Source organism: Neophocaena asiaeorientalis, unplaced genomic scaffold (assembly GCF_003031525.2).
Source record: "Neophocaena asiaeorientalis asiaeorientalis breed wild unplaced genomic scaffold, Neophocaena_asiaeorientalis_V1.1 scaffold182, whole genome shotgun sequence".
Lineage (NCBI taxonomy): Eukaryota > Metazoa > Chordata > Mammalia > Artiodactyla > Phocoenidae > Neophocaena > Neophocaena asiaeorientalis.
Genome location: NW_020174648.1, coordinates 5,338,803 through 5,361,859, shown reverse-complemented (window position 1 = coordinate 5,361,859; position 23,057 = coordinate 5,338,803). Strand labels below are relative to the sequence as shown.

The 23,057-nt window shown below is 44.3% G+C and overlaps 1 protein-coding gene across 1 annotated transcript in view; it reads right to left on the bottom strand.

Moving 5' to 3' along the window:
• Positions 1-22,326, bottom strand: part of TNR (tenascin R) — an 82,747-nt gene extending 60,421 nt beyond the window's left edge. Inside the window, exons 1-6 of the mRNA XM_024758817.1 lie at positions 21,828-22,326; positions 19,461-19,937; positions 11,411-11,674; positions 8,003-8,118; positions 5,629-5,779; positions 26-295 (exon numbers count right to left, since the gene is read on the bottom strand). Of these exons, the coding sequence (XP_024614585.1) occupies positions 26-295; positions 5,629-5,779; positions 8,003-8,118; positions 11,411-11,674; positions 19,461-19,937; positions 21,828-22,326 (1,777 nt within the window). The remainder of the gene's footprint in view (positions 1-25; positions 296-5,628; positions 5,780-8,002; positions 8,119-11,410; positions 11,675-19,460; positions 19,938-21,827) is intronic.
• Positions 22,327-23,057: the final 731 nt, after the last annotated feature.

The window sequence follows — 23,057 nt, the reverse complement described above, 5'->3', positions numbered from 1 at the left end:
CGCCCCACCCCACCTACAGCCTCACCTGTTGTGAACTGGGTGGTGGTGGACTCGCTCTCGTTGTTTCCACGGACTGCGCTGACCCACACTTCGTATTGGGAGCCGGGCCGCAGGGCCTGTACCGAGTACTGGCTCAGGGGAGGCTGCAGTCGGAAGGTGGTCTTCCCACCTTCCCCGCCCACCAAGCCATACTTCAAGAGAATGAAATCGACTTTGGCTCGAGGTGGGGTCCACTCCACGAAGGCTACAGTGTCGGAGACATCTCGAACCAGGATGTGCGTGGGCCCATCAATGACTGATGAGAAGGATCCAATAGAAAAAAAAAAAGTTTGAGAAGTGAGCCTCTGACTTAAGCTCTTTCCTTTCCTTTCCTCCTTACATTAGCCTGGTTGGTCAGAGAGAGAATAGGTATTATCATCCCATTTTACAGATGGGGAAATTGAGACACAGTGAGATAAAATCTATTTCCTGAGGACACATGGTTTTTCAGTGGGGGAACAGACACTGGATCTTAGGTCCCCTGAATCTTGCTGTCACGGGGCTGTGGTTTTTAGGATTGGCACTTCCCAGTTGAGGCAGGGGAAGGGCACTTACTGGCTTGAGAGGGCCAGCACTGTTCTGTCAGGAGGTTATGGGACAGACAACAGAGAACTGTGTTCTCATGTGTGCCCAGCTCTCACATTCTGTGAGCCCCAAGGAAAGACCTATGAAATTAGCAGCCCTATCTAAATATCTGAGACTTCCAACTTGGTTGCCAATGAGGGCATCACGAGTATCCAGAAGATGTCCCTGCTCAGCTGTACCGACAACTCAGTCAACCAGCTGCTAAGACAGTCAAAAACCCAACAGACATTTGTATTTGTGGATATGAAATATGCCTTCTGGGGAAACTTGCTCTTCTGTAAAAACAAGGATCTCTGTTTTGGAACAGCCTCTTGTGGGCTATTTTTTCCCCACCGGTTCTTGCGTATTCCTGAGCCAGGAGGCCACTGCAGTCACACACGGTCCCTCCAGGTTATTCAGCATGTGTCCCTCGTGAGTCCTGGCCTCTGGCACTGAGCACCTGAAGGGAACACCATTGTGGGATGGTGTTACCTAGGAAAAGCTGGTTGGTTTCCTAGGGGTCCTACCACCCTGGTTCCAGCACCCACTTGGGGTCCTGTTCATGTTGAATTAGATGATGGTGGCGGTGGGGCAAGGTGAGAGAATGTAGAAGGGAAATAGAAAGGGCTTAGTGAGTAGAATAGAAAATGGTGTTCTCAACTCCTCATGGTGTGTCTGGATGGCTGACGTGCCCTCCTTTGAATTACTCATTACCTTCTAAAAAGATCTGGCCCGGCTTCCATGTTTGCATTTATTATGGACTACACCCCTCTAGCTGGGGCTGATTAACATTAATATTAATATTCTTCAAGGATTTGGAACTGGAACCACAGACTCTGGCTCTCTGGTTAGCTGGTTTTGGACCATGTAGAGCCAGGGCTGGTCTGGCCATTCTCTACCATATTCACAAATAAATAGAAAACATGTGCTCTGGGGAGAGAGCGACAGAGAGACAGAACAGAGCGAGTGAGAGAGAGAGAGAGAGAGAGAGACAGAGAGAGAGACAGAGAGACAGAGAGAGAAAGAGAAGAGGAGAAAGGGGAAAAGGTGACTTTTTAACAAATACATATTTGGTTTTCCCTTCTTAGCGCAGAGCTCCTAAAACCCGGGGAATTTTCTAAGTGCTGAGAGTAATCAGGTTGTCTTTTGTTATGTTAATGAAGTGAGGGAGAAAGCTGGTTGCCAAGGGACCCAACCAGGTGATTAGAGGGTTGGAACTTTCAGTCCCACCCCTGACATCTGGTCAGTCCATCAATCATGCCTATGTAATGAAGCCTCCATAAAAATCCAACAGGACTGGGTTTGGAGAGCGTCCAGGTTGGGGAACCAGAATGCTTCCATGTGCCACTGCCATGGGCCCCAAATTCCACAGGAGCAGAAGCTCCTTTGTTCAGGACCTCACCTATGTATCTCTTCATCTGGCTGTTGATTTGTATCCTTTAATATCCTTTGTGATAAACCAGTAATTCAGTGAGAAAATGAGTTTCCTCATGAGTTATATGAGCTTCTCTAGCAAATTAATCAAACCCAAGGAGGGGTTGTAGGAACCTCCAATCTGTAGCTGGTCAGTCAGGAGCACGGGTGACAACCTGGGCTCGTGATTGGCATCTGAAGTGGAGGGTAGTCTTGTGGGACTGAGCCCTCCAACCTGTGGAATCCGATGCTCTCTCCAGGTAGATGTGTTGAAATTGAGTTGAATGGTAGGACACCGAGCTGGTGTTGCAGAGAATTGCTTGGTGTGGGGAACCCCTCCCCCAGTCACACACATACTGGAACTGGGTGCAGAATTTTAGGAGCAAATACACAGAGAGAAGCAGAAGTGAGTGACCTTGTGGCGCTTCTAGAAAGATATAGAGAATAACTCGGTTCTTGACTGTCCATTTTGTGGTTCAAGTCTTTTGTGAGACTCAGATGCATTTCTGGCCCTGGGGTTTCATAAGACACTCTGTGTCCTTCCAGTAAATTATCTTTTTTGCTACAGCTAGTTTAAGAAAGTGTTTTTCCCTTGTTACCAGAGAGTCTTGACGAAGACTGTTTTCTGTTTTTTTTAACCAGTCTGCACTGGACCACCTCCTCGTCTGTCTCCAGAATGGAGTGTCTCCCTCAGGACTGTCTCAGCCTGACTTGGATCCTCTCTCTCTTTCCGAGTTGGGCCTTTCGCTGGGTACCCCACCCTCTTTCTGGGTGTAGCCCAGTCCTGTTCTCTATTAAGCAGCTTAGGAGTTTTGGTCTGGCACCAGCCAAAATGAAAATCACCAGACCATTTTGGTTTTGGTGCCACCTGGTTTGGAGTGAAAGTGAAGTTCTGTTTTTCATATTTGGAGTAATAATGAGATTTAACAGAATATATCCAGATGTTTTCTTTTCTGCATGCTGTATTTAGTGGTTTTAGGTAACTTGGGCCTTTTTAATTCCATTTAATTTAATAATGAGATGGAGGAAATTATCTACTAACTGCTAAATAAGCATAGTGCTTGAAACATAGTAGACACTCAGTAAATGGGCGTTGAGTAAATGAAGTAAATAGATGACTCTCTATATGCATAAGAAAGAAAGTGAAGCATTTCAATGAATTGGAGCTTCTTGAAAAAAAAAAAAATGTCACCAAAACTCAGATGACCATGTAAGGCTTTTGTCCGTTAGCTCTTTTAAGTCCCCAAATCCTAATCATAATGATTGCTCATATTAAAATGTGACTGTGTAGCACCGAGGACTCTGGCTGCAGGAGGTCTTGTAATTTGAATTCCCAAAATGGCCTGCCTGGAAGAAGCCAGCCTGCGTGCCTGATGAGGACTCAGAGCTTAGCAGCAGGGGGTTGGTGTGGGTCAGACATTAGCGGAGGGAAATAATTAAACAATCGTTTCTTAAAAACAGCAGACAGGGCTGGGAGCCAACCATCTTTTCTGCAGCAATCCTTGGATTCGGCCCTTCAGTTGGCCATTGGGTAACCATGTCCCATTCCAGTCAAGGAGGTATCAGCTTACTTTCAACTTAGGGCCTAATTTTTAAACAAACACACATCCTACTCAAAAAGTAAACTGGAATAAATATTTGTCTTTCCATTTCTTCGTAATTCTGTACACAATCCCAAAATATGAACTAGGAGTTTTTTTCTTAATTGAAAACAATTCTGCCTGGCTTTACCACAGATGACTAGATCTGGAACTTTTAATTTTAATCTTAAGGAAATTCCAAACCAAAAAATACTGCAAATGTTGTCAAAATGTGGTTTTAAGTAGAAGACTAAAGCAGAGTTGGACTGTCTTCTCTAAGTGCTGTCAGTTCTTTGGAAGAAAAGCGTCCTTCCTCTGTAATGTTCTTCTCTGCCCTCTCATGAACCATCTCCTTCTAGATTTTTTTTTTTTCCTACTAATACTTTCTTAATATCAAATCACAGAAGTGATTTGGGGACCCTGAAACATTCCGTATCAGAACAGGAGAATCTACACGTGTTACCAAATCAACCCTTCAGGGTCCAGCATAACCTTGGGAAGCAGAACTGGGGAAAAACTCCGGCCACTGGTGTCTGGAGAGATTCTTGGACACTGGTGTCCAGAGTACTTTTAGACTTTAGGGCTAATAGAGTTTCTTCTGAAATGTATTTGGATTAGTATAGTGGGTTTTAAAGCCTTTTGGGGAGGAGGGGGCTAATATTCTTTTTTTTTTTTTTTTTTTTGCTAATATTCTTTTTTAAAAGAACAAAATCTTAAATGATTGTACAAAATATAAAACAGACAAAAGTGGAAATGCCTCGGTTGGAGGGTGTGAGGGGCATGGGAGTGGGAGTAATTAGAGACCTGCATCTCCACTCCCTCCTTGCCTTGAGGCGTGGCCATGGAAAACTGGTGCTCTAATGGAGCATAATCTAATGCCACAGTAGTTTTAAACCAGTGTTTTCTAGACTGAGCATAAGCCTCAGCACCTGATGCTGTTTAGTTTGGATCCAATTAACCAAGTATGAATCACTAATCCACAAACATGGGCTCATTACACAGTGTTGTGATTCCCTTTTCTGGCCAACTCGGCCTTTGTCCTGCACTCATGACTGGTTTTCTTAGGTGTCAGTTTCTGTTTATGAAAAATAAAGCTGTACCAATATTCGCCTACCTCAGTCTCTGTTACTAACAGGGACCACTGCTTAACCTTCGAGTTTCAACTCTCCCATCAATAAAATGAGGGCCAAAAATGATACCAGAAGCTATTTATAACTTCTGAGAAATTCTTGGTGAGGGCACACACACATGTATCATAACTGTTAATTTACAGCATCCTTTGTTAGCTGAGGGCACACACACATGCATCATAATTGTTAATTTACAGCATCCTTTGTCAGCTGAGGAAACAATAAAGCAAAATGCGATACAGTTAATTAATCAAACCTAGAGACATAATGGTCTTGCATGAGAGGAACTGTGGGGATGAAATAATAATCAACTTAAGTCATCACCTTGAACAGTGACCCAACCCACAATTACTGGTTTTGAACGACATTTCCCGCTCTCACTTCTAAAAGTGTTCTCTGAGTGTATGTATACACACAAGCTATCGAGCACTCACTGTCATTGACACAGTGCTAATCACTTTGTGTGCTTTATCTGATTTAATCCTCATGTCATTTCTATGAAGTTCATCATTGTCAAATGAATCAAGGTTTGGGAAGGTCAAATGACTTTCTGCAAATCTCACAATAAATAAGAGTGAATTAGCCCTTGCTGGCTCCAAAGCTCAAGATACTAGGGGCTGACAAACAAGGCCTCTTAATGAGTAAGATCAGAAGACATACACTGGAGATCCTAACAAAGAATTTCCCCGTAGAATACTCTTCCAGAGTTTTGTGCTTGCAAGGATAAGGAAGATGTTCAGCCAAGCATCTGGTCGAGTAGCTCCGTCTCCAGGTACCCAAATTAATCTCAGCTGTGGGAGAAATCCTAGCACCCCTTTGTCTCTCTACTTCCTGGGTGCATCTGCAGTTTTTCCTGAGTGACCTAATGGTTAGCTATAAAGTGAAAGGTTGGGGGCACTCACCAGTGGAGACGCTGGCCGAGGTAGGGGGGCTCCGGGCTTGCTCTTTCAGAGCCACCACATTGACAGTATATTCCTCCCCAGGCTTTAATCCCGTCTGGTTGAAGGATGTAACATCACTGGGGAGCTGGGCAATCACCCCTCCTTCATTGTTCTGCAGGGCAGGGGTGGGGAGGGGGGAAGGGAGAAGCAGAGAAAGCAAAAGAGGAAATCAATGGGAGGGAAATGTGTGGGACACTGACTGTGAATTAAAGATGGGGACCACTTCTCTGCCCTCCAGGCTGACAGCTGAGGGTCTGGGGCCAGGAATGACTCCCAGCAGGATCAAGAAGAATGCCACCACTCTATGAGGATTTGGCAAACGGAGAACCAATTTTCAAGAACATTTCTTTGGCCTCTCCTGAGTCTACTGGGTTTGCCAATAAAAATTAGTCATGAGGTGATGTAGATTGGCTCTTGCCAAAAATGAAATGTCTGATGCTTACCATCTATGAGAGTTTTTGGCATTTATCGTGGTGAGCATGCCCTTGGCTATTTAGAAGAGTCTAGTTGTGTATGTATGTGTGTAAACATCTTTACGTACATGACAACATGTTTCAAACTAAGACATTCCCAGTTTTTTAATGAGCCGGAGCTATTATTTTTCTGTATCTGGAGTTTCTCATGGTGTTACACTGGCTGCAAGTCTGTCATTGTCTTATTACCCAGATGAGTTAGGAATCTGTGACACAACCAGCTGTGAAGCACAAGGAAGAGAAAAGGGGTAGAACAAAGAATAATACAAAGGAGAGAAGAAAGAGGCAATTTGGTGGAAGAGGAAATGAAAAAGATCAACTTGATGATGCTGGGTCCAGGATTTTGTATCTTTCTACCCACCTATCTGTCTGTCTGTTTGCCTATTATTATACATTTTCTCTGTGTGCCTCTGGAAATGGAGGCGACAAGAGGGCTCTTTTTTGTGGCACTGCACTTCTCCACTATTCTTTGGTCTCTGTTCATGTCACCTGGAGTGCCCTACTATGTAATTTATAGCCACACTTTTATAAATCAGCGTGACCTCCCACTGGCCTCAACCTACAGATGATACAGCTATTCTCTGTGGCTGTATATTTGACCTTGGCATGCCCTGGCTAGCCCCACTCTTAGAGTTTTACATATCGGATATAAAACAGGCAAACCTGGCTTTGGTTTTTTTCCTGCCTGAGTGGCAGAGTGACATGATTCTCTCCGCCCTGTTATAAATCCAATTGCTCACCATACTTTACTGGCCATTTTAATGCATATAAGACATAGAAGAACGTATGTGTAGAGAATGTCTGCTTCGATGTATTTAGCTTGCCGTGGCATGACTATATCCACATAAGAGAAGTGGACAGAGCCCTGGAATAGGAAGTGGAGACCCAATTCTTCTTTTAAGCCTGCCACCAACTAGCTGTCTGAAATCATTTAAGTTCACTGAGTCTTAGTCTTTATAAACTAAACAAACTAGATATAAAATGAAGGGTCATCAGTCCCAACAGTCCATGCCTCTAAGAATTTTGAAGTAAAACAATGGTGAAATCATAGTCTCATCGGCCAAAAATGTGTCATCTGTCATTAAGTCTGATGAATGACTGAAAAAATCCTCTTTGATATTGAAAGATGAAGACAGAGGAAAGGACTATGATTAAACATTATACCCTTATGAGTGGTATAGTTAGGGAAACCATCAGTGGTGTTAATAAATCCTGGAAAACTAGAACTAGTCAGGTGCCTCTGGCAACTTAGAAAAGTAGTTTTAGGGTTAATAAAATAAAATACTGCTTTGATGAATGGAAAGGAATCTTAGGATAATTTTTAACTCAAAGACTAATAATATAATTTGCTTAAGGGAAAATTTTCTCAATGAATAGGTTATGAAAGGTGTTTTTGTGTTACATCTCTGACCTTTAGAGACTGAAGCCATGCAAGCTGACTTTTGGGGGCATCTGTCGGCACAGGAGGAAGCTGTGGGTTGATCATGAGACCGATTCAGTTTGGCTTTTCTTATGTCCTAAAGAGACGCCCCAACTTTTTGAAGGTCTCAGTTTTCAGACTTGCTAAAATGACAGCTTGCTAAACCCTAGAGCTTTCTGAGCAGAGAGCTGGGGCTGGTGGCTGCTTCCGCTTCTCTTGTCATCCAAGACTCAGGTGCCAGGCTCAGGGCCATTACTCAGTCCTTACCAAGCCTTTATGAAAGAAATGTTCTGTAGTCTATATATCCACAAAATGCCCCTTTGTGTCCTGATGGCATGGAGAGAGAGATTGGGGGGAGTGCCTTTTTTGCTGCCCCGATTCCAAGTTGAGGGTATGAATACCCCAAATAAGGCTGTTCGGCAGTCTGACAGGTGGAGGTTACCTTTGGAATGAAGCTGATCTCCCACCCATCGAAGGAGAATGAGAAGGGCTCCCACTGCACCTCCACGGTGGTCTCTGTGATTGTCTTGAATCGTAGCCCTTGAGGAGTGGAGAGATCTGGAACACAGCAATGTGGGTGACCATGTCATGGCTCTCCCTGGCAGGGGCAGAGAGCATTACCTGGGGCTCCCTCCACGCCATGGGTGCGATGGCATGTGATGGGCAGGCTATCCCAATCTCATTACAGAGGTGGTGGGTTCCAGGTAAGGGATCAGCCCATGTCACTGTGGTCTTGGCACTCAGTGTGGGCGAAGATATGAATAAAGTTAACAAACATAACCTAATAAATACTTTTTTATGCTTTCTGTTACATAATAGGTTACTATTAAAATAAAAAAACACACTTTCCTTTCCTTACTAAGGTGGTGAATCTTGGCATTTAACATAATGCCTTTTTCAGAGAAACTGAACACTGTCTTCAGAGGCTTTAAGGGTTCCTGAGAGACAATATAAAGGCTAACATCACTGTTTCCATTTCACACCCAGGAAACCGTGGCACAGAGAGTAATGAAAGACGTGGAGGAAGCCAACTTCAGAATATAGTCGGGAATGCTTTTCTCGATCACGTGATGTGCCCTAAGAATATCTTGTTTAGCTCAAATCGTCTAGGATGGTCTGAAATTTCCATTTCATGTATACAAGCAAAGCAAGGGCATAATCAAGGGACAGTAGTAGATACTGGGGTTTTCACTCTCACTCCACTAGCTGCTTCTTTTCTCCAGCTGTTCCTTCATTCTCTCTCCCTTCTCTCCTTCACTCACCTTTGCCTCATGTATCTCGTTTTTAGTTCCTCTGCTTATCTCCCTCTTTTTCCATTCCCTACACCCTCCCCCCGGACCCCTCCCCAACAACACACACACACGCACACGCACACACACATGCACACGCACAGGCACAGGTGGAAGTATGCTTGTCCTAATGGAGTCCCAATTACCAGCCCTGAAATACGACAGCACGACTTTTCTCAGTTCTCCAGCGAGCCTGCTCCCATTTCAGCTGTGCCTCTCCTGGGATATTCCCATTGGAAAATTGACAGATTCTCATCCTTCCTGTTTTGGAAGCTTCCTCACGCTTCTTGGTGAAAGGCAGGGCTGATTCTGAACCCACTTGAAGGCGTGTCAGGGGAGCTTACATGATTCTGTCCTTGTCACCTGGGAGCTTGCCTGAGGGGATGCCCTGAATTGGTGTAATAAAGGCCATGGGAGATGGAAACCTCGTCACGGCATGTGCACGTGGATCAGAGAAGAGACGCCTGGGAGTCGGGCCAGGCTCTTGCTGAGCTGACCCATCCTGGAGCAAGGTGGGAAAAGCGGCAGATGGTGACCTGCCTCTCTACCCAATCATTGCAAATATTTTAAATTAGTTCTCAGGCATGAGAGGAGTTGAAGAAAAAGGTCAAATATAAACAGTGATAATTACAGGCATATTAAAAAAAAAGGCAGCATTCATAGGGGGAGTCCAATATTATAACAGGATCTTTGTCACCTGAAAAGCAAGGGGACAAAATGACTTCTTAAATCCTTTTCCCTCTGCTTGCCCCTATGCTTACATCCTTCAAAGCATAACTCAAGTCCCTGGGCCTCCATGGAGACTTCAAAGCCAACTCTTCCTACTTCAACCTCTTCTTATTCTGAACTTTCATGACATTTGTTACCCAGATACCATCTTGTCATTTAAGAGCTACATAAAATGGGCTCAGATCTCTCATCCCATATTTGGTGATAAGTCCCATTTACCAACCCAGGGGCTTATGTTTCATGGTCACATCTTGTTCCCATTTCCTGCTACTGCTAAATTCTCTGCATTATGTAATAAAAAATAAGTATTTGGTCTTTGTCCTGGCACACAGCTCCCAAAACCCTAGGAATTCCCAGAGTGATAAGAGTGTCTTTTGTATGATTATGAGATAACTGGTAGTTGGGACCTCCTAGATAGCTGGTCTGCAGAAAAACCCAGGCATGATTTAGAGAGAGGGTTGGAACTTTCAGCCCCACCTCCCAACCTCCAGGGAGGGGAAAGGGGCTGACTTGAGTTAATCACCAATGGCTAGTGGTTTCGTCAATCATGCCTGTGTAATGAAACCTCCATAAAAAAAACCCTAAACGACGGGGTTCAGAGGGCTTCTGGGTGGGTGAACACATGGAGGTACTGAGAAGGGTGCTTGTCCAGAAAGAACGTGGAAACTCCACACCCCATACTTCACCCTATGCATGTCTTCCATTTGGTTGTTCCTGAGTTGTATCCTTTATAAGAAACTGGTAATAGAGAGTAAAGCTCTGTGAGTTCTAAGGAATTACCAAAAGTAAGCAGGGGTTGTGGGAACTCCTTAAATTTATAGCTGGTCAGTCAGAAGTCCTGGTGACAACCTGGGACTTGTGATGGCAACTGACGTGGAGGCCCTGTGAGACTGAGGACTTAGCTTGTGGGATCTGATGCTAACTCCAGGTGGATAGATATTGAACTGAATTGAACTGGATTGTTGGACACCCAGCTGGCATTTGAGAGCTGGACAAGTGGTGTTGGAAAGATAATTGAAGAATTCGGAGGTGTAAAAAGAAAACTAAATAGCAGCCCCTTCCCATCTCTTTCTTATTCTGCTCTTTGATGTAGTCAATGTTAATAGTTGGCATGCAATTTTTAAAAAATTTTCTGTGCTTAAATAAACATACAAAATATAGATACATACCTATAGCAGTTTCTCTGTTATAAATAGAACACTTCCATTTCTCATGGAGAAGAGTTTAGCTTGCTCTCTGTGTCTGTCTGTCTCTCTCTTACCCCATTGTCTTTCTAGACGATGCTTTAGAGCCTCAACGTTTATAATAAAAATGGACTATCAGGATATTTTACTAAATAAATGATCACGAAGAAATATGCTATGAGGAGAGGTGGGAGTTTTCAGTTGTGGTTTTAAATAAGAGTTTTTTTCCACTCTGTTATACACTTACCATCTATAACATACCATTTACACTTGCTTATTATACATCCTATTTCATATCTCCTGGTTTCTAGTCTCTAACTAGATTTGAAGTCTATATAAGTCTCATACTTTCCTTGACTTCTAATCAGACTAGCTTATAACAAGTCAGAACTCAATAATTAAAGTACTTTTTGTCCTTTTGGTTCTATAATTGATAGGGGTTGCCTAGATTTGGAAACTCATTTTTGGAAGTGCCTTTTTAATAAGGTACCCTTTCCTAAGTGGGTCACGTTGGAAGCCCTTCCCCTCAAGAGTAATGATTATTGCAGGCATCCCTGAAGAATTAAGAAAAGACCCTACTATCATGAATGCCCATGATCTCCTGTAGGAGAAAAGAAGAATGAAACAGGATGGGGAAATGATACGTACGGGTGGCCACCTTGGCCGTGATGGGAAGGCTGAGGATGTTGCTAATGACAGCGTAGACGCTGATGTTGTAGGTGAGACCTGGCTCCAGCTCCGAGATGGTGACACCACTCCAATCTCCAGGCACCCGCTGCTGGAGCTGGAGGCCCCCCAGGGCCATCGGCTGGTAAGAGATCACATATTCCGTCACTGCCATCGGCCCGTCCCATTCCAGCTCAATGGACCTGTCGCTGATACCAGCCACTCGCAAGTCCTCTGGAGGGGCAACTACCAGGAGGCAATACACAGATAGCATGAGCTCAGAGGACTGCCTTCCCCATCCTGGACCCAACTTCCTTCCTCACATCTCACCCCACATGCCCTGTCTGTATATTCTGCTCAGCTCATTGCCTTTGAGTGATTGGTAATTCCCTTTGCAGGCAGGTTCTTATCTTTTCTGTGCTCAGTACTCCCATCCCTATAGGGCCATGAGTTAGTGGTGTGCTGGAGCCGGCTTCTACTGGCTCAGGAAAGTTGATTGTCGAATTTTGCAAGACAGTTTTAAATAGTCATTATTAAAGATTAAATTGTATTCAATATTAACTTACAATTCAGTAAAATTATCTTAAACACAAAATTATGAATACTCCAAACTCATCACCGGCAAATTACTTCACTACATTTTACTATTATCTATGCCCTTGAGTCAATTTACATGTGTTGTATCTCTCTGGTAGAAATACTATGTAATTGTGTGCTAATGCACAGCTGTTTCCAGCTCTACATTTAGTGACTTCATGTTGGTAGTTTGAAATTGGCCACAGAGGGAGTATTTACACCATGGAAGTTGGCAAATGCTACAAAGTGGGGCTTTTTATTTTTTCCCTCAGAGATCTAGTTGTTAGATATTTAACAGCATACACTGGCTAATATTTTTGGTAGTTTAATAGATTATTGTTACCAGATTACCCTGGGAGCCAGTATTTGATTTGGCAAGTGGAAATAAAGGCTTATTCCTGGTTATCTTGCAAAATACAAGAAGCCAAAACAGTAAATCCTAGATACCATGGACTGATGAAGACATTCGATAACACTTTATTTTCCCTGTTAAAAGGAGACCGTTTACGTTTTGAAAGAAATGTAACTCGTGTTAAACAAATTTTTATTAGCCTTGATTTTGGGGATGATGAGAAAGGAGCATTCTTGAGGGCTTTGCTTTTCTCTCTTGTTCTACTTTTCAAATGCTATTCAGAGAATCACCAAAAATTAAACCTCATTGAAATAGCCTTTCATGTATGGTTCCCTTGGGAAGTGAAGATTCACCAGTAGTGGGGGTATTAAATGACTGAAACTTTAAGATCAATTAGGATTAACGCCAGTATACCTGTAATTGGACCTGCCCATAGATTAACTCGAAGGTCAGGCCAGTATTTAAATAGTCATAATTAACTTATAAATTTATATGCAGTGGAGGCTTTGTTTAGTTTAAAAGTTGTCACTGGTATTGAATTTCTCCTCTGAGAATTCTCACTCTTTCACCTTTACAAGAGCAGAGGACTGAGGCAGCTGCTAGTCACAGGGCCATGTGAAAAGAAGGTGCCTGCGCTCCCTGTGGTGCTCAGCCTCAAATTCTTGGCAGAGGTGTAAATGAGGACTCATAAGATGGAAATTAGGAACATATATTTACAATGTTGGGCATATGCTTTGATTGCTTTTGCCCCAAACTGTGAATGGTATAAAACAATCTAGATAGCAGAGCTTCCTCTGATTAAAGATGGCAAATGTTGACCAGAACAAAAAAATTTTTAATTTATTTTTTTTTAATTTATAAAACTAGATGAATGTACATGAAATTTAAATAATCACACTTTCAAATGATAGTTTATAAGCATATATCATTTCTAACTCTGGCATGATGAAAGCTTTGAATTGCACTAAGATCTTTGGGGTAGCCTGTATAATGCATACCAGATGACTCCTGGACCAGGGAAAGAAGAGTTGGTATATAGAACCTATCAGTATTTTGCATGGTTATATAGAGCATTTATTATGCACCAAGGACAATGCTATACATTCTGACATAGATTTTCTTATTTCACCCTCTCACCAACACTATGGAATTGGTACTATTTTTACCCCTGTTTTATAGAGAAGAAAACTGAGTCACAGAATCAGCAAACACAGAAGCTAGGATTTGAACCCAGGCACAATGCTTCTAGAATCTCTAAGCCAGTGTACAATACCACTTTACATTTGCGTAATATTTCAGTCTATAAAACATGTTTAGATAAACCATCTAACTAGACTTTAAAAAAAAATCCTTTAATTGCAGCTCTATGAGGTAGATTGGGTAGATATAATTATCCCAACTTAACAAATGGAGAAACTGAGACCCAGGCTAAAGGACTTGCCAAAAGTAAGGGAGTTGGGTCATAGCTGAACTGATTATCAAACCAAGATCTATGCTTAATGTGTTCTTTCCCCTACAATTTGTAGGATGGGTCACTGATTGTACCAGATGCTTTCCTTCATTTATACACAGCCCTCAAAAATAAACTACATCAGTGAATAATTCAGACTATCATTTAGGATACCAGTTCCAGACTGGTGCTTATCCTAGAGGTAAGAAACTTCTTTTAAGAAGGATTCTCTAAAATTTCACAATTTGTATGGAAACACAAAAGACCCCAAATAGCCAAAGCAATCTTGAGAAAGAAAAACAGAGCTGGAGGAATCAGGCTCCCTGACTTCAGACTATACTACAAACCTACAGTAATCAAGACAGTATGGTACTGGCACAAAAACAGAAAGATAGATCAATGGAACAGGATAGAAAGCCCAGAGATAAACCCATGCACATACGGTCACCTTATCTCTGAGAAAGGAAGCAAGAATATACAATGGAGAAAAGACAGCCTCTTCAATAAGTGATGCTGGGAAAACTGGACAGCTACATGTAAAAGAATGAAATTAGAACACTCCCTAACACCATATACAAAAATAAGCTAAAAATGGATTAAAGACCTAAATGTAAGGGCAGACACTATAAGTCTCTTAGAGGAAAACATAGGCAGAACACTCTATGACATACATCACAGCAAGATCCTTTTTGACCCACCTCTTAGAGAAATGGAAATAAAAACAAAAATAAACAAGTGGGACCTAATGAAACATAAAAGCTTTTGCACAGCAAAGGAAACCATAAACAAGATGAAAAGACAACCCTCAGAATGGGAGAAAATATTTGCAAATGAAGCAACTGACAAAGGATTAACCTCCAAAATATACAAGCAGCTCATGCAGCTCAATATCAAAAAACAAACAACCCAATCCAAAAATGGGCAGAAGACCTAAATAGACATTTTTTCCAAAGAAGATATACAGACTGCCAACAAACACATGAAAGAATGCTTAACATCACTAATCATTAGAGAAATGCAAATCAAAACTACAATGAGGTATCACCTCATGCCAGTCAGAATGGCCATTCATCCAAAAAATTTATAAACAATAGATGCTGGAGAGGATATGGAGAAAAGGGAACACTCTTGCACTGCTGGTGGGAATGTAAATTGATAGAGCCACTATGGAGAACAGTATGGAGGTTCCTTAAGAAACTAAAAATAGAACTGTCATATGACCCAGCAATCCCACTACTGGGCATATACCCTGAGAAAACCATAATTCAATAAGTCATGTACCACAATGTTCATTGCAGCACTATTTACAATAGCCAGGACATGGAAGCAACCTAAGTGTCCATCAACAGATGGATGGATAAAGAAGATGTGGCATATATACAATGGAATATTACTCAGCCATAAAAACAAACAAAATTGAGTTATTTGTAGTCAGGTGGATGGACCTAGAGTCTATCATACAGAGTGAAGTAAGTCAGAAAGAGAAAAACAAATACCGTTTGCTAACACATATATATGGAATCTAAAAAAAAAAAAAATAGTTCTGAAGAACCTAGGGGCTGAACAGGAGTAAAGATGCAGACACAGAGAATGGACTTGAGGACACGGGGAGGGGGAAGGGTAAGCTGGGATGAAGTGAGAGAGTGGCATGGACATATATACACTACCAAATGTAATATAGATAGCTAGTGGGAAGCAGCTGCATAGCACAGGGAGATCCGGTCGGTGCATGTGACCACCTAGAGGGGTGGGATAGGGAGGGTGGGAGGGAGACGCAAGAGGGAGGGGACATGGGGATATATGTATACGTATGGCTGATTCACTTTGTTATACAGCATCAACTAACACAACAATGTAAAGCAATTATACTCCAATAAAGATGTTAAAAAATAAATAAAACAAAAGCACAACAACAAGAAAAAAAAAAAAGAAAGAAAGCTTCTCTAGGGCCTGCCTTTTGTTATTCAACACACTGATTCCAAGTTTCCTGTGTGGGACCCCTCCTGTCATGGTGACAGAAACAGCCATTCCAAATTTCAAGTCACCAGCAATTCTTAGGGCATTTGGGACAAGTCAGTGTATTCATTTTTAGTGCCTTTCTCCAGAAAATAAAGCTAATCACGACGAAGGAGAATGATCCAAGCAGAGCATTTGGGGATTTTAAAGTAAAAAACAGGTGCAGAAGGATTTTTTCATCTTGACAACTTCACTTGGCAAGTTTTTTATCTTGAGACCTGAGCCTGGTGGTGGTAATGATGAGAAAGAAGCAATGGTGTCGATTGTGGAAGAAGCATTCTTGAGGGCGGTGGCTCCAAGGAGGAGACCATCACCTTTCACCCTATAACTTAGCAGCAGCTGTGTACATTGGGTGTCAGTAATTCTTATAAAATGAAATGGTATTGCTAGAAAGCAAACTGTAAAAGAGCCGTATGCCTTGATTCAAGGAATTTAGTGTGTGGGGCGGGGGCTGCGAATTATTCTTAGTATTACTTTCTTTGGGGCTCCAAGTTGGGAACTTGGGGAAGAGCAGGCAGTTAAAAAGGAGTAAACTGCGGCTTGAGGAATTAGAGTTGCTTATCTGCAAAGATGCCATGCTGTTTACTTTTTAGATCTTGCATCAATTTTGCACATATGTGGTGAGAGCAGTTGGAATTAGTTCCATGAAGTGTCTCGCTCGGAGGAGCGAGTGATTTCAGGTGCCAAAGGTTGGGCTGGCCGCAGTGCTAGCAGACGCAGAGGCTGATGGTGATGAATCTCTGCAGGTCTGACTGAAGTCCAGGGAACGGCTTTCTGGATTGTTTCAAGCCCCTGCTCTGGTTGTTCTTTCATCCTGTTGCTTTGCAGGGAGTTGTGGCCAAACCTCCTTCCCTGGGGGCAGGCGTGGACAAATGGTTGGACGTGCTTCCTTACCCCGTCTCCAACACCTAATATTTTTTATCATTTGACAGAGCTCAGCTTTCATGTCAAAAGACTATTTCTTTGTGTATGTGGCTTTCAAAATTTTTATTTTCTGATTCCACTCTACTTAGCATCCCAGGGAGGATTAAAGAGTGCTAGAAGTTGGTAGGAGACCAGCGTTCTTATTTTTGATCTGCCATTAATTAGCTGCCTGGCTGTGGAAAAATCTTCCTGTCTCTCAGGGCTGCTGCTTTTTTTCAATTTGTAAAATGAGAAGCCCAGAGTAGCTTCTTTCAAAGCCTGTTTTAAGTGCTCATATTCATGAATTTTTTTGTTCTATTGTCTTTACCGGGCCAGAGAACAGAGGCAGAAAGGTTGAGATCTGGTCCCATGGCCCACTATGAGAACGATCAAGGCTGGTAGTCAAATAGAGTGGCCTTGTCAACTCTATTCAATTGTATTTAAGCTCTAGCGGCCTAAGGAGCCTCAGAATGAAGTCCACACAATGGGCAGCCATTTTCCATGCCCTTGCCAGAGAGAAAAGAATGACCTGTGGAGAAGTGCATTTTGTGGCTCTCCATGTTTTCACCTTACCCGTTCTCTTCTTTCCTCTCCTCACTGCTGTTGGCGAGGGGAGCAGTAATGCTGGAGTGGGTGCATCTGGCCAGAAAAGTCAAGCAGTGGATAAGCAGCCCCTCTCCTAGAGCCTTCTCACAAAGAGCAAGTGAAGTAGCACTTTAGATAATGACCTAGTTACTTCTCTGGAAAAAACCCATGGCATTTGGTTTAAAAGACAAGAAAGCCTTGAGAGCAGCACCTGCTGAATCAGTGGTGGCTCCATGGTTGCTATAGAAACAGATGGAGATTATGCAACTGTCCCTCCTCACATGCTTTGGGAACCTGTAAAGTAATTTATCTGGGCGTCCAGAAGTCTTCCTCAAACAGCACAGAGGTAACGTGTTGGAGGTAACGTGCTCATGGTTTGGGCTCAACCCAGTTGTAGTTATGCTAGCAGCTCCTGAGTCTTCCCTGAGTGACCAGAAGGGCTTATCTCCAGTTCAGTTTGGACCCTGGATCAGATTAAGATTCTGTTTGCAAATGAACCCATCCCTGTGGAAAAGGAGGGTCAAGAACATGAGAAGTATGTACAACCCAACGAAGATCAATTTTATTAAGAAGGATGTGAACTACAGAATAGCCGTACATAGAAAAGGGCCCAAATGGACCCTTAGCATCCTCTGATTGGGGCCTCATGGAGCCTCGTCCTGTGGGTGGGAATAGGATCATGCTTCAGCCTCCTCTTCCCAGCAATTACCTAGGACTTTGGATTCAGAAATACGAAGCTTGACTTCTGCTTGACTTTTCCGTCTGAACAACTGGTATAACAGCTATTTATATTTTCAGTAAGGTATTCAGTAAACAAAATGAGGAGGCTAAATGAAATCATTGACTGTGGAAAAAAAATAGAAGAACGTGAAAATATTTTTTTTTCCTAAGCAGTGGGTTGTTGTTTATCTTTTAGTTGTTGCCATCGATCTTTTAAAAAATTTTAGGTTGAAGTTGCAGGTGCAGGAGACTTGTCTGACTGGTCTGGTACCTAGGTGGGCATCATTGATGATGCTCAAGAAGAAAAGGCTTGTGAAGCTGGCCTCCCGGGATTTCCCCCTTAAACCAAGGTCAGAAGGTTGATCAGAAAATTCCTAGAATCAACCCATCAGAAAGCTTAACGATGTTCATTTGTTATTATTTTTTATTTTCAATTTTCCCAGTGAGCACTCTGAGCCACTGTTACAGACTGAACTACAGATGGAAAAGATCAAGATCAATCACTCAATCTGTACGTTTAAAGCACAAATTTATCAGTGAGAGTCACTGATGTAGTCAGAAGATGAGCAATAACGGTGAGATAGTGACAATAATCCGATTTTAGGCAAAAGAAAATGATCTCCAGTGAGATATTGGTATTTTCCCACTGATAGATTTAGGTCCTCCTTTTGGGACATCACCTTTGGATTGGTTTCCATGGTGCAGACACATATGGGGTTGGTTCCAATTTGCTATGTCATCTGGAACAAAGCGACTCGTGACCTTTTAATATGCTGTACTAATAGTTAGAACGTGCGTTGTTGCTCGATGCCTTTAGTAGTTTATTCCTAGTGACAAGTAATTCCTTGCCTATAAATACTTTTATCCATGTGGACACTAGATGATTTCAAAAATTAATAACACTTTGCAATATGCAAGCTCTAAAATAGCCAGGGTGCCAGAGTGCCCTGCTAGTCTGACTATCACAGACTAACCCCCATTGCATGCCCTAGCACTGTGAAAGGACGTGTCCCCAGACTATGGCAACAGGCAAGGGGGATATTCTGGAGCGGGTGGAGCTCTGGGAAGCCCGCTGAGTTAGAGTGGTCCCTTGCCTAAGGTGGTGCTATGGTCTGACTCTCCGCTTTCTTCCATCTCAAGGACAGTGAAATGCTGTCACCGTCATTACCATTGACTTTGTTCCAGTCTTGGGGTAAGAGTCAGCTTTCATCCTGAACTTGACCTTTTCTGGTTTCCACCCTTCCCCCCCTTAAATCTGCCTCGTCAATTGTGATTGACTCAAGAAATCAGCTGTCTTGGAAAGCAAGCGTACATGACCCAGTTGGGAATTCTTCGGCCTAAAATTCACCTTCCCTCCCATCTCTCTTCCCACCTCCGGCCAGTTTGCTGGACCACCCTTGACAAAGGCCCCGCCGAGCTCCCCTCCCTACCTGCTGAGCAGTCAGGGCCCTGGTAGCCCTCTTCACAGAAGCAGATCCCCTCCTGGCAGTGTCCTCGCCCACTGCAGGCGTTCAGACACCGCTGCTGGCCGCAGTCCTCACCAGTGTAGCCCTCCTGGCACAGGCAGGTACCGTTGGTACATCTCCCCTTCCCCGAACAGTCCCCAGGGCACCTCAGCTCGCTGCAGCCCTCGCCAGTGTAGGCCTCTTCACAGACACACTCCCCGTCCACGCACAGCCCCCGGGAGCTGCAGTCTGTCGGGCACCGGAGCTCTGAGCAGTCGTCACCGCTATACTCGCTGTCACAGATGCACTGGCCATCCACACACACGCCCCGACTGGAGCAGCCTAGGGGGCAGTAGGGCTCCGAGCAGTTCTTGCCAAACCAGCCTTGATCGCAGATGCAGCCACAGGACTCGAGGCTAAAGTTGCCGTGGCCACTGCAGTGAGGGATATAATCCAGTTGTCCTGGAATGGCCAAGGAGAAAGTCAAAGGGCAGCAGTGGAACCTCCTGTAAATGGGGTATGGGAGGGGTGGGCAGAGACCTCTCCTCACTCTCTGATCAGATTTGTGTTGCCGAGAATTAAGCTCAAGCTAGTTTGGTACATCATTGACTTCATGAATGTTTTCATCTAATAGGGGCTGTGTCTGGCACAGCACTGGGGGCGACGATGAGTGAGATCAGGTCCCTCGTCCTGCAGGGGCTCACCTTCAGTGTGTCTTGGCTTGGGCTCCCTAGAATCAGACTTTAGATGAGAATTCAGATGATAGTGACTTACTGGGAAGTGCTCCCAGGAAAAACCTGTCAGGGAGAAGGGGAGACTCAGGAGGTTGGAGCCCAAGCCAGACACGTTATCAGGCAAAGTCCTGGGGGTGTCACTTGGGTTCAGTCCTGCAGGGTCTTCTGGACACAGTGTAAGCCACACCTCAACTGGGACGAAAGGCTGTCCTTGGAGGGTATAAATGTCCATTGTCTCCCTGGGGCAGGCCAAAGAGGTTCTTACAGCCCAAGGACAGCCCCTGACCAAGATGCCCAGGTGCTGGCTATGGGGACGGAAGGGGATCTGAGGGCTTGTATGCTGAGTACCAGGCCTGTGATGCAGGACAAGGTCACATGCGCTGCAGCCACATCCCACTCCCTCTCCTTCCTGCCATCTAACTAACTCTGCTCATCCATCACAGCTTAGCACTAGGGTCACTTCAAAGGCTTCCCAGAACTTGTCTCATTTGGTGACTGTTTGCTGTGATCTTTTTAGGATTCTATGCATATCTCCTGCCCTAGCCTTTACCATGCTATAACTATAGTGGTTAATTTAAACCACTATAAAAGGTAAAAGCTTGAACCCAAGATAGTAAGGAAGACACAGTCCTCTTGTTAAAGAATGAATTTCATGGGTTGAAGGTACCTTTTGGGTGAGAGGAGCTGGGCACAAAAAGGGACACACTTTCTGCTCATTGGGGGTCAGCTGATAACAGCTATTGCATGTGAGGTCCCTACTAGAAGCCAGGCTTTCATCTGAATGGAGGCTTTTATATGTAATAACTCCTGATGTTCTAGTCTGTCACCATTTGTCAATGGAGAAAGGAAGTCATGGGTTATGCAACTTGCTTAAGTCACAAGCTAGTAAGTAGCAGAGCTAGGATTTGAAGTCAGGAAGTCTGGCTCTGACTTCTCCCAGGGAGGTCAAGATAGTCATTGGTAAGTGTTACTAGTCAGGGGGTGGGTGAGACTAGAGGTATAAGTCCTGGATACTCAGCCTTCGGAGGGGAGGGGGTTGTAATAAGCTCTGTGAGTGGGTGTGTGCATGCACGGGCATGTACGTCCACATGCGTTCGTGGAGGGGGCAGGGGCTGAAACTTCCATCTTGCTGGAGAAGATGGGGCCAGGTCCTCTGAGACTATAATGACTATCATTTACTCAGATGGGAGAAAGACTGAGATGGAGTGAACAGAGCGCCTGAATTCTCTAGTCCCTCAGGTTAACATGGATAGATATCAATTCAACAGCCTGTGAAAACCCAAGATGAATGAAGACAGACGTCAAATTCCCTGCTCACCACAGAAGTTGCTGTGCTGAACCGATGTATCATTACCTGACTCATCCCCCCCAAATCGGGTTAATGTATTTCAAACTGACTATGCGCTGTAGAGAATCCCTACGCCAAATCCCCTGGGAAGGACCACATTTAGATCTTAGAGACGTCTGAACAGAGAGCTACAGACTGGGGCACTTCTTTCCCTCTGTGTGAAGAGGAGCCAGGTCTCTAGGGGAGTGGTGGCTCGCGCTCACTCACTCTCCCTCTCCGCTCAGCGCCCTCCCTCCCTCCTGAGACCGGCTGCAGACTCCCAGACTCTACCTGTGGCCGCACTTTGCTGGCAACAGTTGCTGGTGCACTGGTCCCGAAGCACTGACACCTCCCTCTCCAGCATCTCGATCCGGCTCAGCAGCTCCTGCAGCACCTGGGCAGAGCTGGCGCATGGGCAGGCCTTTTTGGGGAGGTTGATCCTGTGGGTGAAGGTGACCTGGCTCGCGTGGTCCGAGGTCTGGCCCGTGTACTCTGTCAGCACCTCGTCTTCGGCACTCACCTCCTGCTCGGCCGAGGCCTCCAGCCCCGAGGAGCAGAGGCTGTCCAGGGGCACGTTAATGTTGTACACGTGGTTGAAGACCACCGGCTGCTCTTTGCCGGATGTATTGTAGCTGTCAGCGCCTCCTTCCTCCTCCACCGCCTGTCTCTGGACCCTTTCCGTGGTGACCTCCAGCTGACACTCCGAGGGCTTGAGCATGGAGCCCAGAAGGATCAGGTTGACGCCAATGAGCATGTTCTTCAAGACCACTGTTTCCCCGTCTGCCCCCATCCTCTCAGCAGAGTGCTGGGTTCAAGACCGGCCTGCAGCAGAAAGCATGGAGTTGTGGAAATTTTCAAGAGAAACCAAGGAACGAACGAGATGGCCTCTGAGACCTGCGCTTGGCACCACGCCGTGCACAGTCCCACAAAGCTAAAGGAAGGCAGTGAGGATTTCAAGGGGAAGGTTGGGAAGTGACTACCAGGGTCATGAAAGCCCAGAGCTTTTCGTTCCCTAGAGGAGTGAACCCCTGAAAGTGGACTCTGCTTCTGCAGAAGGGCATTTTGATTTCCCAAAAGGCTTATCGAGAGCACATGAGTCTGGCCTCCACAGTGGGCAAATGCTTCCAACAAAGAGGACATGTGAGGACTCGGGGCAGGGGCACTGTGGCTAGCCTCGTCCTCCAAGGAGAACTCAGAGCATCCTTTCACTTCTGAGTGAGAATTAAGATGAAGGGTACCATGGAGCCTTAGGCATACCCTCATATTTCGCCAGATATTTATAATGAAGGGGTCCCGCCAGCCACTTCAAGATAACTTATTAACTCCTCTAAGCTCATCTGTTCAAATACACGTTGACTTTAGAATAACCAACCAGGCAGATAATATAGTTCCAGGTAACTGTGGTTGTTAATAATCCTTAGGTACATTTGTGATTATCCGGGACTGTGTGAGCCGAACTTTCTTTTAATGTTCTCATTAGTATAGTCCCAGTGCTTTGTGATCACAGGGTGCCTTTCTTCC